The sequence below is a fragment of the Manis pentadactyla genome, chromosome 2 (assembly GCF_030020395.1).
Source record: "Manis pentadactyla isolate mManPen7 chromosome 2, mManPen7.hap1, whole genome shotgun sequence".
In the NCBI taxonomy this organism is placed as follows: domain Eukaryota; kingdom Metazoa; phylum Chordata; class Mammalia; order Pholidota; family Manidae; genus Manis; species Manis pentadactyla.
In genome coordinates, this window is record NC_080020.1 from 215,526,301 (window position 1) to 215,544,105 (window position 17,805).

The 17,805-nt window shown below is 35.6% G+C and overlaps 1 protein-coding gene across 1 annotated transcript in view; it reads right to left on the reverse strand.

Moving 5' to 3' along the window:
* The window catches only part of SELENOI (selenoprotein I), a 43,751-nt gene that overhangs the window by 8,311 nt on the left and 17,635 nt on the right, over positions 1 to 17,805 (reverse strand). The window contains exons 2-8 of the mRNA XM_036903408.2: positions 17,736 to 17,804; positions 17,180 to 17,288; positions 14,933 to 15,007; positions 11,011 to 11,273; positions 9,952 to 10,060; positions 2,396 to 2,444; positions 677 to 857 (exon numbers count right to left, since the gene is read on the reverse strand). Of these exons, the coding sequence (XP_036759303.2) occupies positions 677 to 857; positions 2,396 to 2,444; positions 9,952 to 10,060; positions 11,011 to 11,273; positions 14,933 to 15,007; positions 17,180 to 17,288; positions 17,736 to 17,804 (855 nt within the window). The remainder of the gene's footprint in view (positions 1 to 676; positions 858 to 2,395; positions 2,445 to 9,951; positions 10,061 to 11,010; positions 11,274 to 14,932; positions 15,008 to 17,179; positions 17,289 to 17,735; position 17,805) is intronic.

Below are 17,805 nucleotides of genomic sequence, written 5' to 3' on the forward strand. Positions count from 1 at the left end.
TCAGTACAACTCAGTATATTAAACACATTAATGCGCAAGCTCAGTGGCTAAGTTACATAATAAAACTTACTGAGGACCTGGCCTGAGCTAGAGCATGGGCTTCCTGGCTGTCAGGACTATCGGGATCTTTTCTCAACTCCTCCTTATCTTTCCCTCTGTCTGACCTCTTGCTGGGCCACAGGAGAGAAAGGGATTTTTAAAAATATATTGTATTTATTATAAAGATTTTAATCTACGTTAATTTAAAAATCAGTTGATTAAAAAAAAATGTGTATATGGTATATGCTTATGTGTGTGTTTTCTTGCTCTCAAAAACCCCTTTCAAGCTCCCTAAACTAATCAGGAGATCTGGAGCCATTTTAGCCACACTGTTAATAAGAGTGTCTGACTGGAATTACTCCATGAATTCTTCAGCAGGCAACCAAAACAAAAAATTTAAGTATGCTGTGGTTCCAAAGTACTACCGTAGTCTCCAACTCCTATTGGTTTTAAAGGAAATGAAATAATTTTCAGCAGGTTCTGTCTTGAGGTTTTTAATTATTCTTTCAAATTTCTGATGTAAAATATCTTTAAATTAAAACCTGATTATAAGGTTTTTCAAATTATCAAATTCTGTCACAAGTTTCCATATATATATATATATATAAAATGATTTTTCAAAGAAAAAAAATCTTACTGTGCTGTTGGCAAAAGCTGTTCCAACCATGAAGTAGAAAACTCTAGGATGTATCTCTAAAATATTTGAAGGTGACTGGAGGATCCATGCTGTAGACAAAATGAATAGCAAACATGGAGAAAAGAAGGGAACCATAGCTTCATAGACTGAACTGTGTTTCAAGGTGTTATTTTTATAGCTTCTGAAAAAAAAAAATCAAGTAATACAAAGAATATTATTACATATAAAACCTACATTATATTTCTATTTTGTACTTTTCAAAGTACTTTCACACTTATTCTCTTATTTTATGCTCATAATAATCTCATGGGATAGGGAAAACCAATATTATTAACCCCATTTTACAGACAGGTTAAGTGAAGATATGAGAATTTAAATTTAGATAACTTGGTACGACGAGGCAGGGCCAGGACTAGAACTGAAGTCTTCAGACCTCTATTCTCATTTTTTCCTCTGGACTAAAAAGATGACTAAAACTTGGTCTTTGTTCTATGAGACTATATTCTTAACAGGGAAAATAAAATGAACACAAATACTAGAAGAGTACCTGTAGTGCTATTATGGTACAAAGTAATATAGAACTTCAGAGTGAAAGACTGAACTGAGATGGCCCACAGTGTATCTGTGTCTCTGGGCACACAGGCAGTACTCCAATACATGCTCACTCACCTGGACAGAAATCCAAATTCTACCCCTGGTTCTGCCACTGGTTATATGACCTTGGGCAAGATATTGCCCAATCAGAACCTCATTTTTAGACGATGAGGAGGAAATGACTCAAATAATCTCTAAAGCTTTGAGGACTTTAAATTTCATGGCTTCTACCAATGACAGCCAGCTGCCATAAATAGGAAAGATGCATAGAACTGGGCTTGACATGGATAGGATTTTGCAAGACAGATCTGAGAGCTGAAGGATGAAGTGGGAAGTACCAGAAAGCGGTAGAGGAAACAGTAGTCAAGAGTGTGAACAAAATTATTGAGAAGGGAAAGAGCAAAATATATCCAAAGTCACATAAGTAAATTCAGTGTGGCTGAGCAAAGGTGGAGAAATGCACAGAGCAGAGAAATGAAAACACCACCTAGGCAACTCTCGTCCCTACCCCCGCCCTACTCCACAGACAGGAATTTCTATATAGTACTATAGGAGCAGTCAGCATAAGTCCAGGGTCTGGTCCTAAACCATGTAAGTTCAGAAAGTTTATGCTCATGCTAACTAAACTTACACGTATCAATTTATAAAAACTTATAATCAATTTATAAAAACAACATAAGCCATGGTGAAGGGGGGAGCCTAGTAAACATAATGTTCTTCATGTAATTGTAGATTAATGATACCAAAATCTAAAAAATTTTTTTAAATTAAACAGCAGAAGAAACTAAAAAAATAAAATAAAATAAGCCAATCAATATTAATATTCAAAGAGAACACGTTCCCTCCTGAGTCATTCACAAAAAAAATGACAAATTAGAAGACTGTTTGGTGAGCACAAAACCACAACAAAAGAACGAGTCATTTTGTGCTATGATGAAACTGACTAAACAAGCCTCCATAAATACCCTAAATTATCCTAACCTCATTCTAGATTCAAAATACAAGTTTCATGACCTTTTCAAAATGTCCAGATTCCAAAGAAAAAAAGATCCTAAAATTCATCTAAATAACAATGTCTAAGACTTTCTAAATATTTCTTTCCCAATTAAAAAATAAAATGCTTACCTGAAAAAGTTTAATAAACTCATTGGAAGAGTCACACATAATGCACAACCTAAAGAGAAGAATATTTAAATTATTTAAATTATTTAAATTATTATTCAAGAGTGATTTCTATAATAATCAAATACATATAAAATATGTAGTATTTTTAGACCAAATAATTTTCTGGTTCAGGTTTACCTCTGTAATGAAATTAAATACATTTCTGAACATTTACAATGGGAACAGCAGCAGTACAGTTTGCTAGATTCAGAGCAGAGATGAGCCACACTGGGCTTGAATTTGAATCTCAGCTGTGCCACCAATTGGTTATGTGACTTCAGGCAAATTAACCTTTCAGTGCCTCTGTTTCCTCTTTTATAAAATACAGATGATAGTATTGACCCCATAGGATTTTGAGAATTAAATGAGTTGTTAACATAAAGATGCCTGGAACAGTACCTGGCACATAGTAAATTGGAGAAGTGTGAGTTTTTGGAAGAAAGGATGTTTGGTGGATCCTACTGCTTCTAGTTAACACTTATTTTTATCTCCCCAGAACTCTTAATTTCTCCCCACCCCCGTCACCCGTACACTAGTTCCTTCCCCTCAAACCTGAAAAAAAGGCTTTCCCAAGAAAACCTACCATCATGTCTCACTGTCTACACAACTGTGCCATTTCCTATTAATTGCCAAACTTTTCTGTTGTTTCCAATTCCTCAACACTCTTTTTCATTCTGCCTCCCCTTTACAGAAATTGTACTCTTGAAATTTACCAAGTTTTCCTAATAATCAAATTCAGTATTTCTTCATTCCTGACTTCTAAGTAAAATGACTGTTGACTGCTCTCCAATTGCAAGCCTTTCCTCCCTTTGCCTATGTGATCCCACAAAACCAGGGCTTCTGCGAGCTCTCCAACCACTGTATCTGGCAACTCTGCCTCCTGCCTATTCCTAACTGGGCACTTGCCTGTGCTTCCACATTCCCTCAGAGAATCTTCCCTTACAGCCCTAACTCCAAGCTTTCTACAGATGCCTCCAAAATCTAGTAAAGTGCTCCTGAGCAAGTTGGATAATCTCTCTGAGTTTCAGATTCCACAGCTGTACGATGAGGATGGGTTAAATGACTTTATAGTGTTGCTTTCATCTTTAAAATTCTCTGATTCCATGATCTATGAGATGTAAATTCCTGATTTTTTTCTTTCAAATCCCAAATCATACATGTGGTAACTTCCTCTATATTCATTTGGATATTTCATTGTCACTCAACATATTAGCCCTAGTTTGTCTACTTTGGACTCCCAATGACTATACTTGGCTTTGTGGGTGGTTGATCTAACTGTGACCTTAAGGATCAAAGACAAAAGGGCGTTCCTTCAAAACAGGACCCTAAGACATTTTGCTAAAAACAGATGAAAAGACTGGAACCCACCAAACAGAAATCTCATCTCAAAAGATGAATCACTCTGCTACTTCCAAGCCAACTGGAACAAAGTTCCCTGAGTAGAGTATCTTAGAGGGAAAGGAAGGAGAAGACAAGCTTATGTCCTCAGTGTCCTCAAAAAATGTTAGTAGCTTACTCCATATCATGCTGGGAAGCACTGGTAGGGAGCCAGGGTTAAATCAATTAACCCAGGAGCTCTTGGAGCTCTCAAGTGTTGGAAACAGGTTGAAAGAAACTTGCAAAGATTGTTACCAAGAGTATTTTCAGTTTAAAACATCCTAAAATAGTTTTAAGTACAGCAAGCATGTAGAAACCTGGGCTCTATACAGGTTACCAGAGAGAATCACTCACTGCATCGTTCTTCTATTTCTTCTCTAAACAGCACTTAATGTACTTTCTGTGAAGTGTATTTAGTTGGTGACTTAAATATTTGTCTCTCAAACTCTTTGTGATGACAGTGACAGCACCCACACGTTTGCAGACCTGTTTTTCTACTGCCATACGAGGGCCCAGACTTCATAATATAGGAAACTTAACAACTAGAGAAAAATGAGAGTAGAATTCATTTCAACAAGTCTTGAGCAGAATAAACAGCAAGGATAACATGGTCACAAATTTCCAGGTTTATTTATTAAATAAGAACTTCAATTAAAACCACCAAGAAAAAATCACTTTAAGAAAAGTAAAAAAGACAATGAACAAGAGGGAAATTGTCATATATAGCAAACAAAGGGTCAATATACCTAATTTATGAAGAACTTCTAAAGAAAAAAGGAAATAGTTAATCCAACAGCAAAAATTGGCTAGAGATATAGAGTATACAGAAGAAATACAAATGGCTCTCAAACACCAGAAAAGTTCATTTATAGTAAGAGAAATAAATTTAAACTATACATGTGTATCATTTCTTACCTATCAGATTGGTAAAAATCCAAAAGTTTGACAACACACTATACTCGTTAAACTGTAAATAAACAAGCATTTTCATGCACAGTTGGTGGTTATTCAAAATCATGTATGATACAAAAGGGAATATGGGAATATTTAGTGAAATTGCATACATCTGTCCTTTCCTAGCAATTCTACTTTGAGAGATGTCTTCCAAAATACCATGGCAAAAGTATGAAAAGATATCTATATGTACAATATATTCACTGCAGCAATTTGTGTAGCAGCAAAAGACAGGAAATAACCCAAATTCCACCAGTAGGAGGCTAGTAGAATAAACTATGGTACAGGCATGTACCATCAACTATGAAGTAACAGGCAGCTGTAAGAAGGAATGAGGAGGATCCTTATAGACCACTATGCAGTGATCATCAGCATATATTATTAAGTGGAAAACAAAACCAAGTATAGTTAAATATGTAGAGTATGCTACCATTTATCCATGAAAGGGGGTCTCACACACACACACACACACACACACACACACACACACACACACACACACACACACACACACACACACACACATTAGGAAAGAAATAAAAGATAAACCAATAAATTAAAAACTAAAAATAGTTAACTGAGTGAAGAGAGGATTAGGGTAGTGAGAGAATTTAGACTTCTTTGAACGTATCTTGTTTTATATACAGATTGGACTTTGTAACCATGTAAAATAGTCACATAACTATAAAGGAAAAATACATTTTTAAAGAGAAAGTAATCTTTAAAAACCAAAAGTAAAATGAAATAAAGTTAAATGTATACATCCACAGTTTGTAGCATTAACCACAGTGTTGACTTTAAAATATAGTAACTCAAGTGGGCATTTCTAGTGGTATAAACAGTAAGGACAAATGCAACAAATACAAAATCTTAAAACAATTTTCAGTGATCATATTGTTATTCTTTTTGCTACTGTGTTCTAGGACTGTTCTATGGAATAAAGCAAATGAGTAATTACTTTGTATCACTGAAAACAAAGACTTTTGTCAGAGTTTAAAGGAGACACAAATATAAGATCAATGAGGTTAACTAAAAAACCTGTATCATTAAATTTGATTTAGAATTATCAGTACAAATTCATGAGGTATTTTATCAAAAAAGACAAATTTTATTCCCTTAAGCTATCCATTGAATGAATGGACTCCTAGGCAGTGATCAATGTCTGTTAATACCACCAGGTGAAGAGCTGATGCAGAACTTTGTTCACAGATGGGACAGACATCTAATACCTCAACCCTCTGATCACAGCTAGTATCACCAAGAGACAATTAGATACTATGTGCCCCTAATGTGATGCAACAGCAAGTACCATCACCTAATAAGTATTTTTGCCAAAAAAGAAAATCAAGCTTTCTATCTAGCCAAATTTATAAATCTAAACAAATCTACGGATTAAGGTACAGGAAAAAAAGAGGCAGAGGAACATGTTAAATGACACAAGAATGCAATCAGCAAAATGTGGAATGCAAGGCCAAATAACTCACTTTCTTCAACAAATACATTGCAAAGAAAAAAAGGGGGTAAACCTTTGTAATAAGAGACAAAGATATATAAAAGATCTATCAACCAAATGCAATGTATAAGCCCTAGTTGGTGGTTATATAAACACAACAATTATAAAAGGACATGTGAGACAATTATGGAAATCTGAAAAATGACTAGATATTTCATATTAGGGAATTATTCTTCATTTGTTTGGTGTAGTTATAGTATTAAAATACATTTTTTAAAACAGGAATCCACATCTCTTAGAAATACACAATGATGTATTTATTCATGAAATGAAATGATGCCTGAGATTTGCTTCAAAATAGTCCAAAAGAAGAAGGATGTCTGGTAATGGTGGCATAAAGAAGTATAGCAATTCCTCTCACAAGTATTAAAAAGCAGACAATAATATTAAAAACAAGTACCTAAAAGCACAAGAAAATAATCAATGGCAGGCAGCAACTTGAGAAACATGCACACTTGATACACTGAGGAGTAACTCCAACTTTATGGCTTCTTTGCCTGTCCCTTGTCCCACCCCAGATGGTGGAAAGCTACAGTCTTCCTTACCAGCTTGAGGAGGCAGATTACAGAATTTAGAGCAGCAGAGAAACTGGAAATTTAAGGGGTGGGAGATATTTTAGAAGAGAGAGAGATAAACTAGGGCTGAGATTCAAAATCTGAGTACAAACTCTGCCCAAATCCCTGGCTGGCTGCTAAACTAAATAGGCAAACAGGAGACCCTAAGAAGCATGGTAAAAAAGCAAGCAGAAACTAGAGGAAGCACTGTCCTTGAAAGCCAGAGGTGCTCTTGGTGAGATCTGTGCATCCGCTATGCCTTTCATTAAGTATAGTTTCAGCCTGCTCTCAGCTTGAGCTACAGGAAGCAGAAGTCTTCCTGGCTTAAGGAGTCAGAAGGCAGAATACAGCAGCTGCTGGCAGAGCCAACTGAAGATTCAGGGGAAAACCCTGGAAACAAGGAAACCAAAGAGAAGATGAACACCAAAATCTCAGAATCAACTTTGTCCAAATCTTTCAGCCAACTATTAAACTTACATAGACACAGTGGAGACACCCCAAGAACCAGGCTGAAAAAACAGCAGCAGCTGAAAATATCTGAAGAGGTATCAGTTACTGCACACCACGAGGGAAAAAGATTTCTCAGTCTGAACAAAAGCAAAAAATCCTCAGAAAAACAAAACCGATTCTAAGGTCTCTACAAACATTTCTAATTTCTACAAAAACTGCTGAATATGCAAAGAAATAGAAAAAAAAGCAGCCAATAGAAACTGACTTTAGATGGGCTCAGATTTTGGATTTGGCAGACAGACTTTAAAACAGTCATTTTAAATATAGTCAAGGAACCAAAGGAAAATAGAATGATAATGAATGACCAAACAGGGAATCTCAATAGAGAAATGTAAAGTATAAAAAGAACCAAATGGAAATTCTAGAGCTGAAAAGTAAAATAACTTAAATGACAGGTCCCATGTAAGATTCACTACATGGGCTCAACAGCAGACTGGAAATCACAGAAGAAAAAAAGCAGTGAACTTAAAGAAAAATAGAGATTATATGCTAATCAAAGATTAAAGAAAAATCAATAGAGCATCATAAAATTACCTGTAAGACAACATCAAGTGAAGCAGTCTAACATACATATAAGGAGAGGAAGGACAGAAAAAAAATATCTGAAGAAATAAACTGTGGCTGAAAACTTCCCACATTTAGTAAAAAATATTAACTTACAGATCTAACAAGCTCAAAAAATACCAATAAGGACAAACACTAAGAAAATCACACCTAGGTACATCATAGTCAAACTTCTGAAAGCTAAAGATTAAAAAAGAGAATCCTGAAAGCAGTAAGAAAAATGACACATTGCATACAGAGTTACAATGACATATGAGTTGACTTAGAAACAATGGATAAAAGAGGGTATCAGAGTGACATGCTCAAAATGCTGAAAGGAAAAAAAAAGGCAAAATCAAGACACTGTCACAAAAACAAATTCAGAGAATACATTGCTACCAGGCCTGCACTACAAGAAATTCTAAAGGAAATCCTTCAGACTTCTGAGCAAAAACACCATCTGGAAAGCCAGGTATACAGAAAGGAATGAAGTACAGCAGAAATGGTGAATAAGTGGGTAAGTACAAAAAACTATACATTGTAATATAACACAGGGGTTAGAGGGTAGGGATACATGTGAAACAAGACTGGCACTCATACTGAGAACTGTTGAAACTGGGTGACAGGTACATAGAAAATTATTATATAAAAATAGAAAGACTAGAAAGAAAACAAATGTTTAAGTTTTTTCATAATAAAAAGAGAAAAAAAAAATGAGAGGGGAAATTCTGCTTTCTTTCTTGGTGGCCAGTGTATTGTACCTCAAGAAGGCAACCTTCCATAGCGGCGAACAGGAGCTACTCTGCTTCCCACCAACCTTTTCTTTCCCTCTCCAATCAACTTACAGCTCTAGTGTACCTCAGCCACCCCAACCCCAGCACCACCAATTCTATCAGCAGAAACCAGATAGCTTTAGCCCCAAAGCCCTTTTATCTCTTTGCGTCTGCTCAAACCTAGTACTGGAAAAGCTGCTTTACTTGTAGTTTTGTTTCAGAGGGAAGAATTCAGATAAACTTATACATTACAAAGAAGATTATGTGCCTATTAAAGTACCAACTTAACATTCAAAAAATACCTCATATACCAGAGGATTCCATCTTATCTTTAAATTTAACATTTAAATGTAAAATTTAGCAACCTGCCATAGGGAAAAGTTGCTTAATTCAAAAGATCACTATGTGGTGGAGTGAAAAACAGCCCTTTCAAGGTAAAGAATTTACAATTAAAAAGGTACCCAAAAATGAACATTTGATAGACTATAGTGGGGTTCCTAAAGTATCTGTAGTCGAGACACAGAAAAAGGTCTACACCCACTCCTTTCCTGAAATCCTGTGCCTAATGCTTGTACCATCTTCTCAGTTGTTTCTAAGCCTTACCCAATTCCCATTCTATTACCAACTGACAGAGAGCAGGTTATTATTTAGTTAAAGCACAATAGCCAACAAATATGCTTTTTTACTTCTAAGCCTTAGTGCCATTCCAGGGTCCCCAAAATAACAACCCTGGTTCCTCTCCTCTGCCACTTTCCATAGAAAACATTCTCCCCCATTAAATCAATTATCCTGCAGATATCCTCTTTGGCTAAAACCAAAAGGGAAAAACTACCACAATCAAAAATCTTTCCCTAGCATTCTATGGCATACCAAGGAGGGTATCTGAGAGGAACAGAGGCTCAATATTTGGAGTGGATATATTATAAAGTCATCTATGTTTCATCTATTCTATTTCCTACAAACTAATAATCTTCAACTTTGAGATAAGTATGAAACCTGTACCAAATGTCCACCTAATCATGGATCCTCCAATATAGTCTAGATTAATTTATAAGGTTTGTAGGATTTTGGTATTTCCTTTGGATTAGAAATAGCTTGGTGAAAAACAAGAAAAACAAAACAAAGAAACCTTATTTTCCTTAATGGTTTGGTTGAAATCCTATAGGGCTGTCGGGGTGTTCTGTTTGCTGGAGATCATGGGGGAGGGGGAGGGGTGTTGTTGCTTGTTATAATCAAATATCGGCTTTGATAACAAAGTGATGTTAAAACAGGCTTCAACATGGAGCTTCTTACCAATAATCATTGCAGTGAATAGGTCTCTATATAAGAAATTAAACAGGAAAGGTTCATACCAGGCCTCAACTCCCACAATCGAAGTCACTATGTAGACAAGAGAAATAGTCTGGAAGGAAAATGCACACAAAAGCACACAGAGGCATTAACAGCTGGAAAGATCCAGGAGTCAATAACGCTTTATGCAGCATAAGTCTAGTAAACAGTTTTAGTAAAAGCAAGAAGTATGCTTAACTTTAATACTGTGGCAAGTCTTCTTGCCTTTAAAAATATTTTTTTTCAACCAACAATGCCATAAAATAACTAACTTTCAGACAATGCAAGCAACTGGCCATGATTCAGAACACTTTAAGGCACTTCATAAACTGGTTAAGCCATAAGATGACCCAATTTGCCCACCCAACCACTTTCTTCAAACATACTCCAATTTCTGATTACTTACTGGAGCTTTAGGTGCAAATGGGCAAAAATGGCAACACAAAAAGCAGGGATTCAAAGGCAGGGAGAGTTAATAGCAAGCCTATTAAGTAAGAAAAAACATATCTCTACTCACTGAAAAGTTGGCAACCAAGACAAAAAGCCAACAATTTAATCATATGGTTCTATCCTTTATAAAATCAACAGTTCAAATGGTTATTTAGTAACATTAAGAAACCGTTGGTTGATATAATTGCATTGTGATTATGTTTTTTAAAAAGAGCTCTTACCATTTAGAGGTACATAGTAAATTATTTATCACACAGTATGAGGAATTTTCTTTAAAATAGTTGGGAGAGGGGGTGAGGAAGGGTATTCATGAAACTAGACTGGTCATATGTTAACAGCTGAAACTAATAGGTACACAAGGGTTCACTATACTATTCTCTATACTTGTGTGGATTATAAGAATCTTAGAATAAACTAGGTTTGAAATTTTCCAGTAACAAGTAAAAATAATATAAAATGGGAAATTTTTTAAAAGCATGTATCAGTTCTAACCAAAAAAAACATAAGGGCAATAAAAAAGGAGTAACAAAAACTCATGGCAGTGTTGAAAATTTCAGACGAACATATACTTACCACTTGGCTAATGTCATATCCCCATGGCAGGAAAAGAATCCCTGTGTTATACTTTTCCCAGTGAGACAGGATGAAAGAAAACAAAACTACCCATAGCAGGAGATAAAGAACAAAAACACTGACACCAGATGGTCCTCGTCCAAAGATGGAATACACAGTTACAACAAAGTAAACACATGACCAACTATCCAGGCCATGGTCAAAAAGCTCCCCTAAGGGGGTGCTGGAATTGGTTCTCCGGGCTTGCTTTCCATCCACACCATCTGCAACAAAAACACATTTCCAAAAGAAAAGGTCAGCATGGAAAAGCTCAGTATGGACACCGTCTTCTTTAGTAAACTGGAAACAAAACAGAACAAAACAAAACAAATCAGCGTATCATAAGAATGTTAAACTGAAGTAAAGCTATCATCGGCTACTATAAAAATCCAATACAATTCAAAGGCCTCAGAAATAAAATCCACAGTTTCTCAAAGTTTAATCTAAAAATTTTAATGTTTTACCACACTGAGTATTATCAATTTCAGATCTGAGGAAGCATTTTTGGTGGACTCAGAATTCTTCCAAATCTGTTTTTTTTTATTTTGTTTTAAAGTATAATTGATATCCAGTATTATCTTAGTTTCAGGTGTACAACATAGTGATTTGACATTTGCATGGATTGTAAAATGGTCACCACAATAAGTCTAGTTACCATCTGTCACATTACAAATACAATATTACTGACTCTATTTCCCCTGAGTTGTTCCTAGCCACAAATTCTCAGGCCTCCAGAGACTATTCAATAGTTATTCACTACAATTTAACCACTCCTTGCTCTAGGATCCAAAAACACTCTGTAGTTCAGTTACAACACCTATATCATCTTGTTTGATATTCCTCACTTCTTTACAGATGTACCACCTCCACAATTTTAAGTCTTGCAGAAAAGGTTTTTGCACATGATACTCAGTAAATATAAGAATTAAGTTTATTGAAAATGTGCAATGAACTATTCTTGATGCTGTGAAGGTTATAATAAGTTTGTGCCCTCAAAATGTTTAAAACTGGGAAAGGAAGACAAAATACGATAATTAAAGATATAGTGTATCACAAACCATAGAAGAGTACAGAAAAGGGGCAAGTTCTCTTCAGGCTAACATCATCTAGAATGGTTTTCCAGATAAGATGAAATCTGAGTGGGGACAAAAAGAATGAGTTGGATTTCCACAGATAGAGTATGCCACCTCACGAGGAGGGAGTACTATCAGCAAATCACCAAGACTGAAAAGCAGAAGCATGCTTGGAGAATGCCAAGCAGAAACTAGTATGTGAAGAGGGCAGTATTAAGAACCTAGAAGGAAGGTCTGAACCACTCTAAGGTGGGAGTATGGGTTGGTACTCAAAGAATCTGAGAGTAGGGACAGGAGTGAAAGCAATGGAGTGCAAGCAATGGACTGCTTCAGGAAGACGCACTTGAGATCGGTTAAGAATGACAGAGTGGGGCACTAATTAGTAGCCCTGAACTGAGATGGAATGTAGTGGGAGTGAGAAGCTGGAGCAGGTGAGATATAATAAAAATGACAATGCAGCAAAAGATGGGAGGTGAGTCTAAAGGACAAGAAGCCCATCTCCAAAATTTCCCATCTGGGACAGAAATAAGGTAGTCCAAAAAATGAGCAAGGCTGACAGAAAAATACTGAGTGCAATTTTAGATGCTGAAACTGAAGTGTGGGCAGGTTAGCCACATGGTAATGTCAAGTAACTCAAACTAAGCATACTTATTAGCAACTTGGAAGATAGATATGAACTATATAGAAACACAGGGGTCATCGCAACAGTGTTAAGAATTAGGATTACCAGAGGAATGAGAAAGAGAAAGCTAATGATAAAGCACAGTGGAACACCTTCATAAATGTTCAGAAATAGAGGAGACGGGGAAGAGAGAGGGAGAGAGAATAGTAAAATCTAGTTAAAAAGGAAGAAGAATTTGAATTATAAAAACTTCCCCCCCCAAAAAAAGTTTTATTAACCAAGTGCATCAGAATTAGGCTAACTGTAAAGATTCAGATTTGAGGAATTAAAAATTTCTTATAATTAACTGTGTTTATCTTGCTCACCACAGTATATCCCCAGTGCTAGTTTAGTTTGTGGCAAAAAGGCCTTTAAAAATATTGTTTAAGTAATGAAAGGATGACTCCCAAATTCCTGGCCAAATACTACAGGATCTGTTACAAAGGGCTGGGAACTTTAGTGCCTGCAAGTAGCTAAAATACTGCCTAAAGGTCTTTTCTCATTATTTGCTGGTTTCATTTCCTATTGTCAGTGTAACTCCTGTGTTGTTATTACAAGTACTGAATTCATGAACTAGGTATTAATTAGATTTTATATACCTTCTCCTTAAACCTATTCCAGCTCTACAAGATATGTTTCAGAATGCTTTTTTTCTTTAAGAGAAGTAATTCAGGGTATATGCCATATATTATGTGGGGCAGGTGGGAGGAACCAGAAGGACCCAGAGCAGCACCCTGTGATCAAACACATTAATACTGCTGCAGCAAAATGTAAAAATAGTCACAGGAGTAGAATAAACAAAGATTATTAATTGCCTCATGTTAGTTTAAGGCAGGTTTTGCAACAAATAGTTCATATTACGTCAGGATTTTTGCCAGAACTGTGGGCCTGAAACTGGTAGATGGTACAATATATCAAAAGGCTCTGAAGACATGCTGTTAAAAGCCAAAGGCACAGGCCACCCTCACCTTTTCCCTATTCCTCCCACATTCCTTGGCAACTAAATCCTGTAACAGAATTTTGAAACCTGCTCATCTTTAATAACAAATGCACAGAAGCCTCTGCCTAAATATTTAACTTTTGGCTAAACTTTTCCTTAGTTCTCCTAGACTTCATTCTCTCTTCCCCAAACCTGCAGCTCTGGTCATCCACCATGTCAGCATTTTATACTGGCTTAATGAGTACAAGTTTTTTTATTTTATACATGTACCAGATTTACTGGCTTAATGAGTACAAGTCATTTTTATCTGAAGAGGTCCAGGCAACTTCATGTCTAGTCTGCTAGAGATAGGGTCTGCTATTTTACGATCATTTAAAAACTACATACTGAGTGCCTACTATGTGTTAGGCAATGTTCTAAACACTGGGTACACAAAACAAAGTATCCACCCCCAAGGAACTTATATTTGAGAGCAGGCAGACAGCAAACAAGTAGGCCATGTGGTTTTAAGGACTGTGGAGAGAAATAAAGCAGGGAAGGAGAAGAGGAGAATGTAGAACAGGCCATGTCGAAAATCCCAATGAAAAGCATTCTTGATAGAGTAGAAAGTATGGCCTAACACAGTAGACTTCCCTGACCCCTCCCTCCACCAAATACGAATTTATCACTTCCTTATTTGTTCTCCCACTGTGCTCTATTATAGCATCTCCCTCGTACTCTGCAATTATTTGATATGTTAGTGTTTTTCCCTGAACTTAAAGCAAAAATAATGTCTTATTCCAGAGGTTGGCAAATATTTTTTATAGAGGGCCAAATAGCAAAAAGTTTAGAAACTGTGGGCCATATGTTCTCTGTTGCAACTTCTCAATTTTATCTTGCTGCAGGAAAGCAGCCACAGGCAGAATGTAAAGAAGGAACATAGTTTTGTTCCAATAAAATGTTACTTTACAAAAATAGGCAATGGGGACAGATTTGACCTCCGAGTGGTAGTTTGCCAACTCATACCTTACACTCTTTCAATTTCTAGCAGTGAATGGCAAAATTTTTCATAGAGAAACTCAGACACATATTTATCAAGATGAACTGGATATTAATAAACCCTCATTAAAATGAATTAAGAATAGGAGAAAATGCTAATTTAATGGGTGGCAATCCTTGCTGACAGATTCACCAGCCACTGACCAAAATGAGTATTCGCTGATTTCTTACCTAGAGTATAGGCTGTGAAGTTGAGGATGCCCACTACGATCCAAACCCAATCAGGTACATGCTTGTGACCTGGTGCTGCAAAAGAAAGCAACGCGTATCAGGAACTCTGACAAAACCAAAGAAGTAACTGCCCAAGCCCTCATAAACAACAGGCACTTATTTTGAGCTTTATTCATAACTCAAGACCATTCATGTTTACTTGAAAATTACTTATGTGCCTAGAATGAAAAATGTTTTGGAATTTAAAACTGCTTGTGTCTAGTCCAATTTTCATTGTTACTATTTATACTACGAACATGTATTGGGCCTTCAACCTACACTCTTTTACTGTATTATTAATTAGCTACACAAAAGAGGTTTAAATTTCCATACAGATGGCTACTTACACATCAATTAGATGCTTTGGGCATCTGAATCGTTCTGAAATGCATTATTTCCTCCTAAAATAAAACTGAGAATCAGGAGGTCTGCATTCTAGTTCTGACTCTAATCAACCAACAGTGGGACCTTGAATACAGCTGACCCTGAACAACACACGTTTGAACTGCATGGGTCGCTTACAGGTGGATTTTTTTAAATATATAACTTTGGAATACTGTAAATACATTTTTCTCTTCCTTCTGATTTTCTTCATATATTTTCTTTTCTTTAGCTTACCCTACTTTATTGCAAGAATACTGCATATAATACATATAGCAGACAAAGTATGTGTTAACTGACTTTATATAATCAATGAGGCCTCCCGTTAAGTTGGGCTATTAGTAGTCAAGCTTTGGGGAAGTCAAAAGTTATATGCAGATTTTCAGCTGTGCAGGGGGTCAATACACCTAGCCCTCCACATTGTTCAAGGGTCAACTGTTCATCATTTAACCCTTCCTGTCATCCATTTCCCGAATATTCTGTGACTAGATCGTTTATCTGGTCCTTCAAGTTCTTTAATTTGGGGAACCATACATAATATTTATATATTTTTAGTTCTTCAGTAACTAAAATATATTAAGAACTTAATTACTAATCTTATTTAGAGTAGTCAGAGAAAATAATATTTCTAGTTATAAAAGTAAACTTTTGAGGATGTCCTGTCTTGAGGATTAAAATACAAATTAAAAAAACCACTAATATCAAAAACATGCTTAACATAATTTAATCTTATTTATTATTTATGTGGTACTCTATGATATTCAATTACCATTTTATTACATGTACAGAAACTATGGCTAAAATTTTCAACTGATAAAGTTAGGCATATGTACAGTTTCAGTTTTCAGAATTTCTGTATCAGAAATCATAAGTGTTTGAAATTCTGAGTTTTCCTACAAAAATGATGTTGACAGTGATTTTTAATTTCTCCAGGTCACGCACAAACATCTGCTGAACCCACAACACAGATGAGTTTAAATACTGAAATTCCTGATTCCATATTTAAAAGTATTCTTATTGGAAAATACATTCTCTAACTTAGAATGTAAAAAATATCCATCTACCTCCAATTTTCTATTCTCAACTCCAACTGTCTGAGCAATAAAAATAAACTCTGTCTCCCACTAATCCTCACCCGCAACCCAAATATATTCTATATTGTCTCCTATGGCCTGGGACAGAAGCTGGGTATAGGACAAAGTGAAGACAGGTATAGGTAGGAAAGAAGACACTGGATCAGAGATGAAAGCAGGCTGGACACCACCTCCAAAGTCCTTCTTTCCTCTTTTCCCTGATAAGGGGTTCAGGCTTCTGTCAAAGAATCATTTTCAGAGGAAACCAGGAGTTAGTAAAGGCAAGTATGGATGCTGAGCAGAGGGAAACAAAGATCATATTCTCTTCAGAAAAAAGGGGATTTTTCTCCCATAACTAGAAAAAGGGAAGGGATATTTCTAGAATTGGTAGGTATGTTGTGCCTTGCTTATATTCACTTTCAGGCAAAACTTCAGAGTCCTAATTTTCTATCTTCTTATAAATCCAATTACTCTTTATTTTCCCAAACCTTGTTACTTTTTAGACAGCATATCTAAATTCAATAGTCAAGCTTGTTTCTAGAACTTAATGGAAACATATACAACAGATTACAGACTGTGAAAACACAATTTAGCTTTTACATTCAATTCAGACATTTTGTATACCCCTATTAATATCCAAAACTTTTCAGGAATACAAGTGTCTTAATAGAACCGGAAAATAACTTCTCATTTATTTCTCTCTAGATAAAAATATTTAGACATTTAAAATTTTATATTAAAGCAGTAATCTTACCTGAAGCATAAAAGTCAGGATCAAAGTATGCCATAAGTAGGAAATTGAATACAACCAGCAGAAAGCCAGAAAAGGTTATCAGATTTGGAGCCAGCCAAGTAGGAAATACCTGTTTTTTTTTTCAAAATAATTACAAGATAATTAAAAGATGGGAATTTCTATGTCCACTACACACAAAGTGGAATTTTAAGTCATAATAAAACTTTAAATTTTAAAAATCCTATACAGGAGTTATAGATATTAAAATGTAAATCATAATCTGCTGTTCATAGAAATAAGCATTTTCTCTAATTCTATAATCAACAAACTTTTATAATCATAACATTGATTTCAGAAAATTTAAAAAGACATTCTACAAAAATGATAGATTCTAGAGAATAAACTTACATTTCAGCATTGAGATAAATCAAAAAGTATGTGCCTAAGGGAAAGGAAGATGGGAGTAGTTTCTGTAGACATCTTCTTAAGCTGACAGTTCCATCCTAGCCCTCCATAAAATAGTTCAAAATATTTAAAACTTACTAAAACATAAGTACATACCTACTAATCATCTTACCTTTACTATACTGTTCCAAAATGGATGCATGACATACAGAGACAGTGGATTAGTGTCCAGAGCACTATAC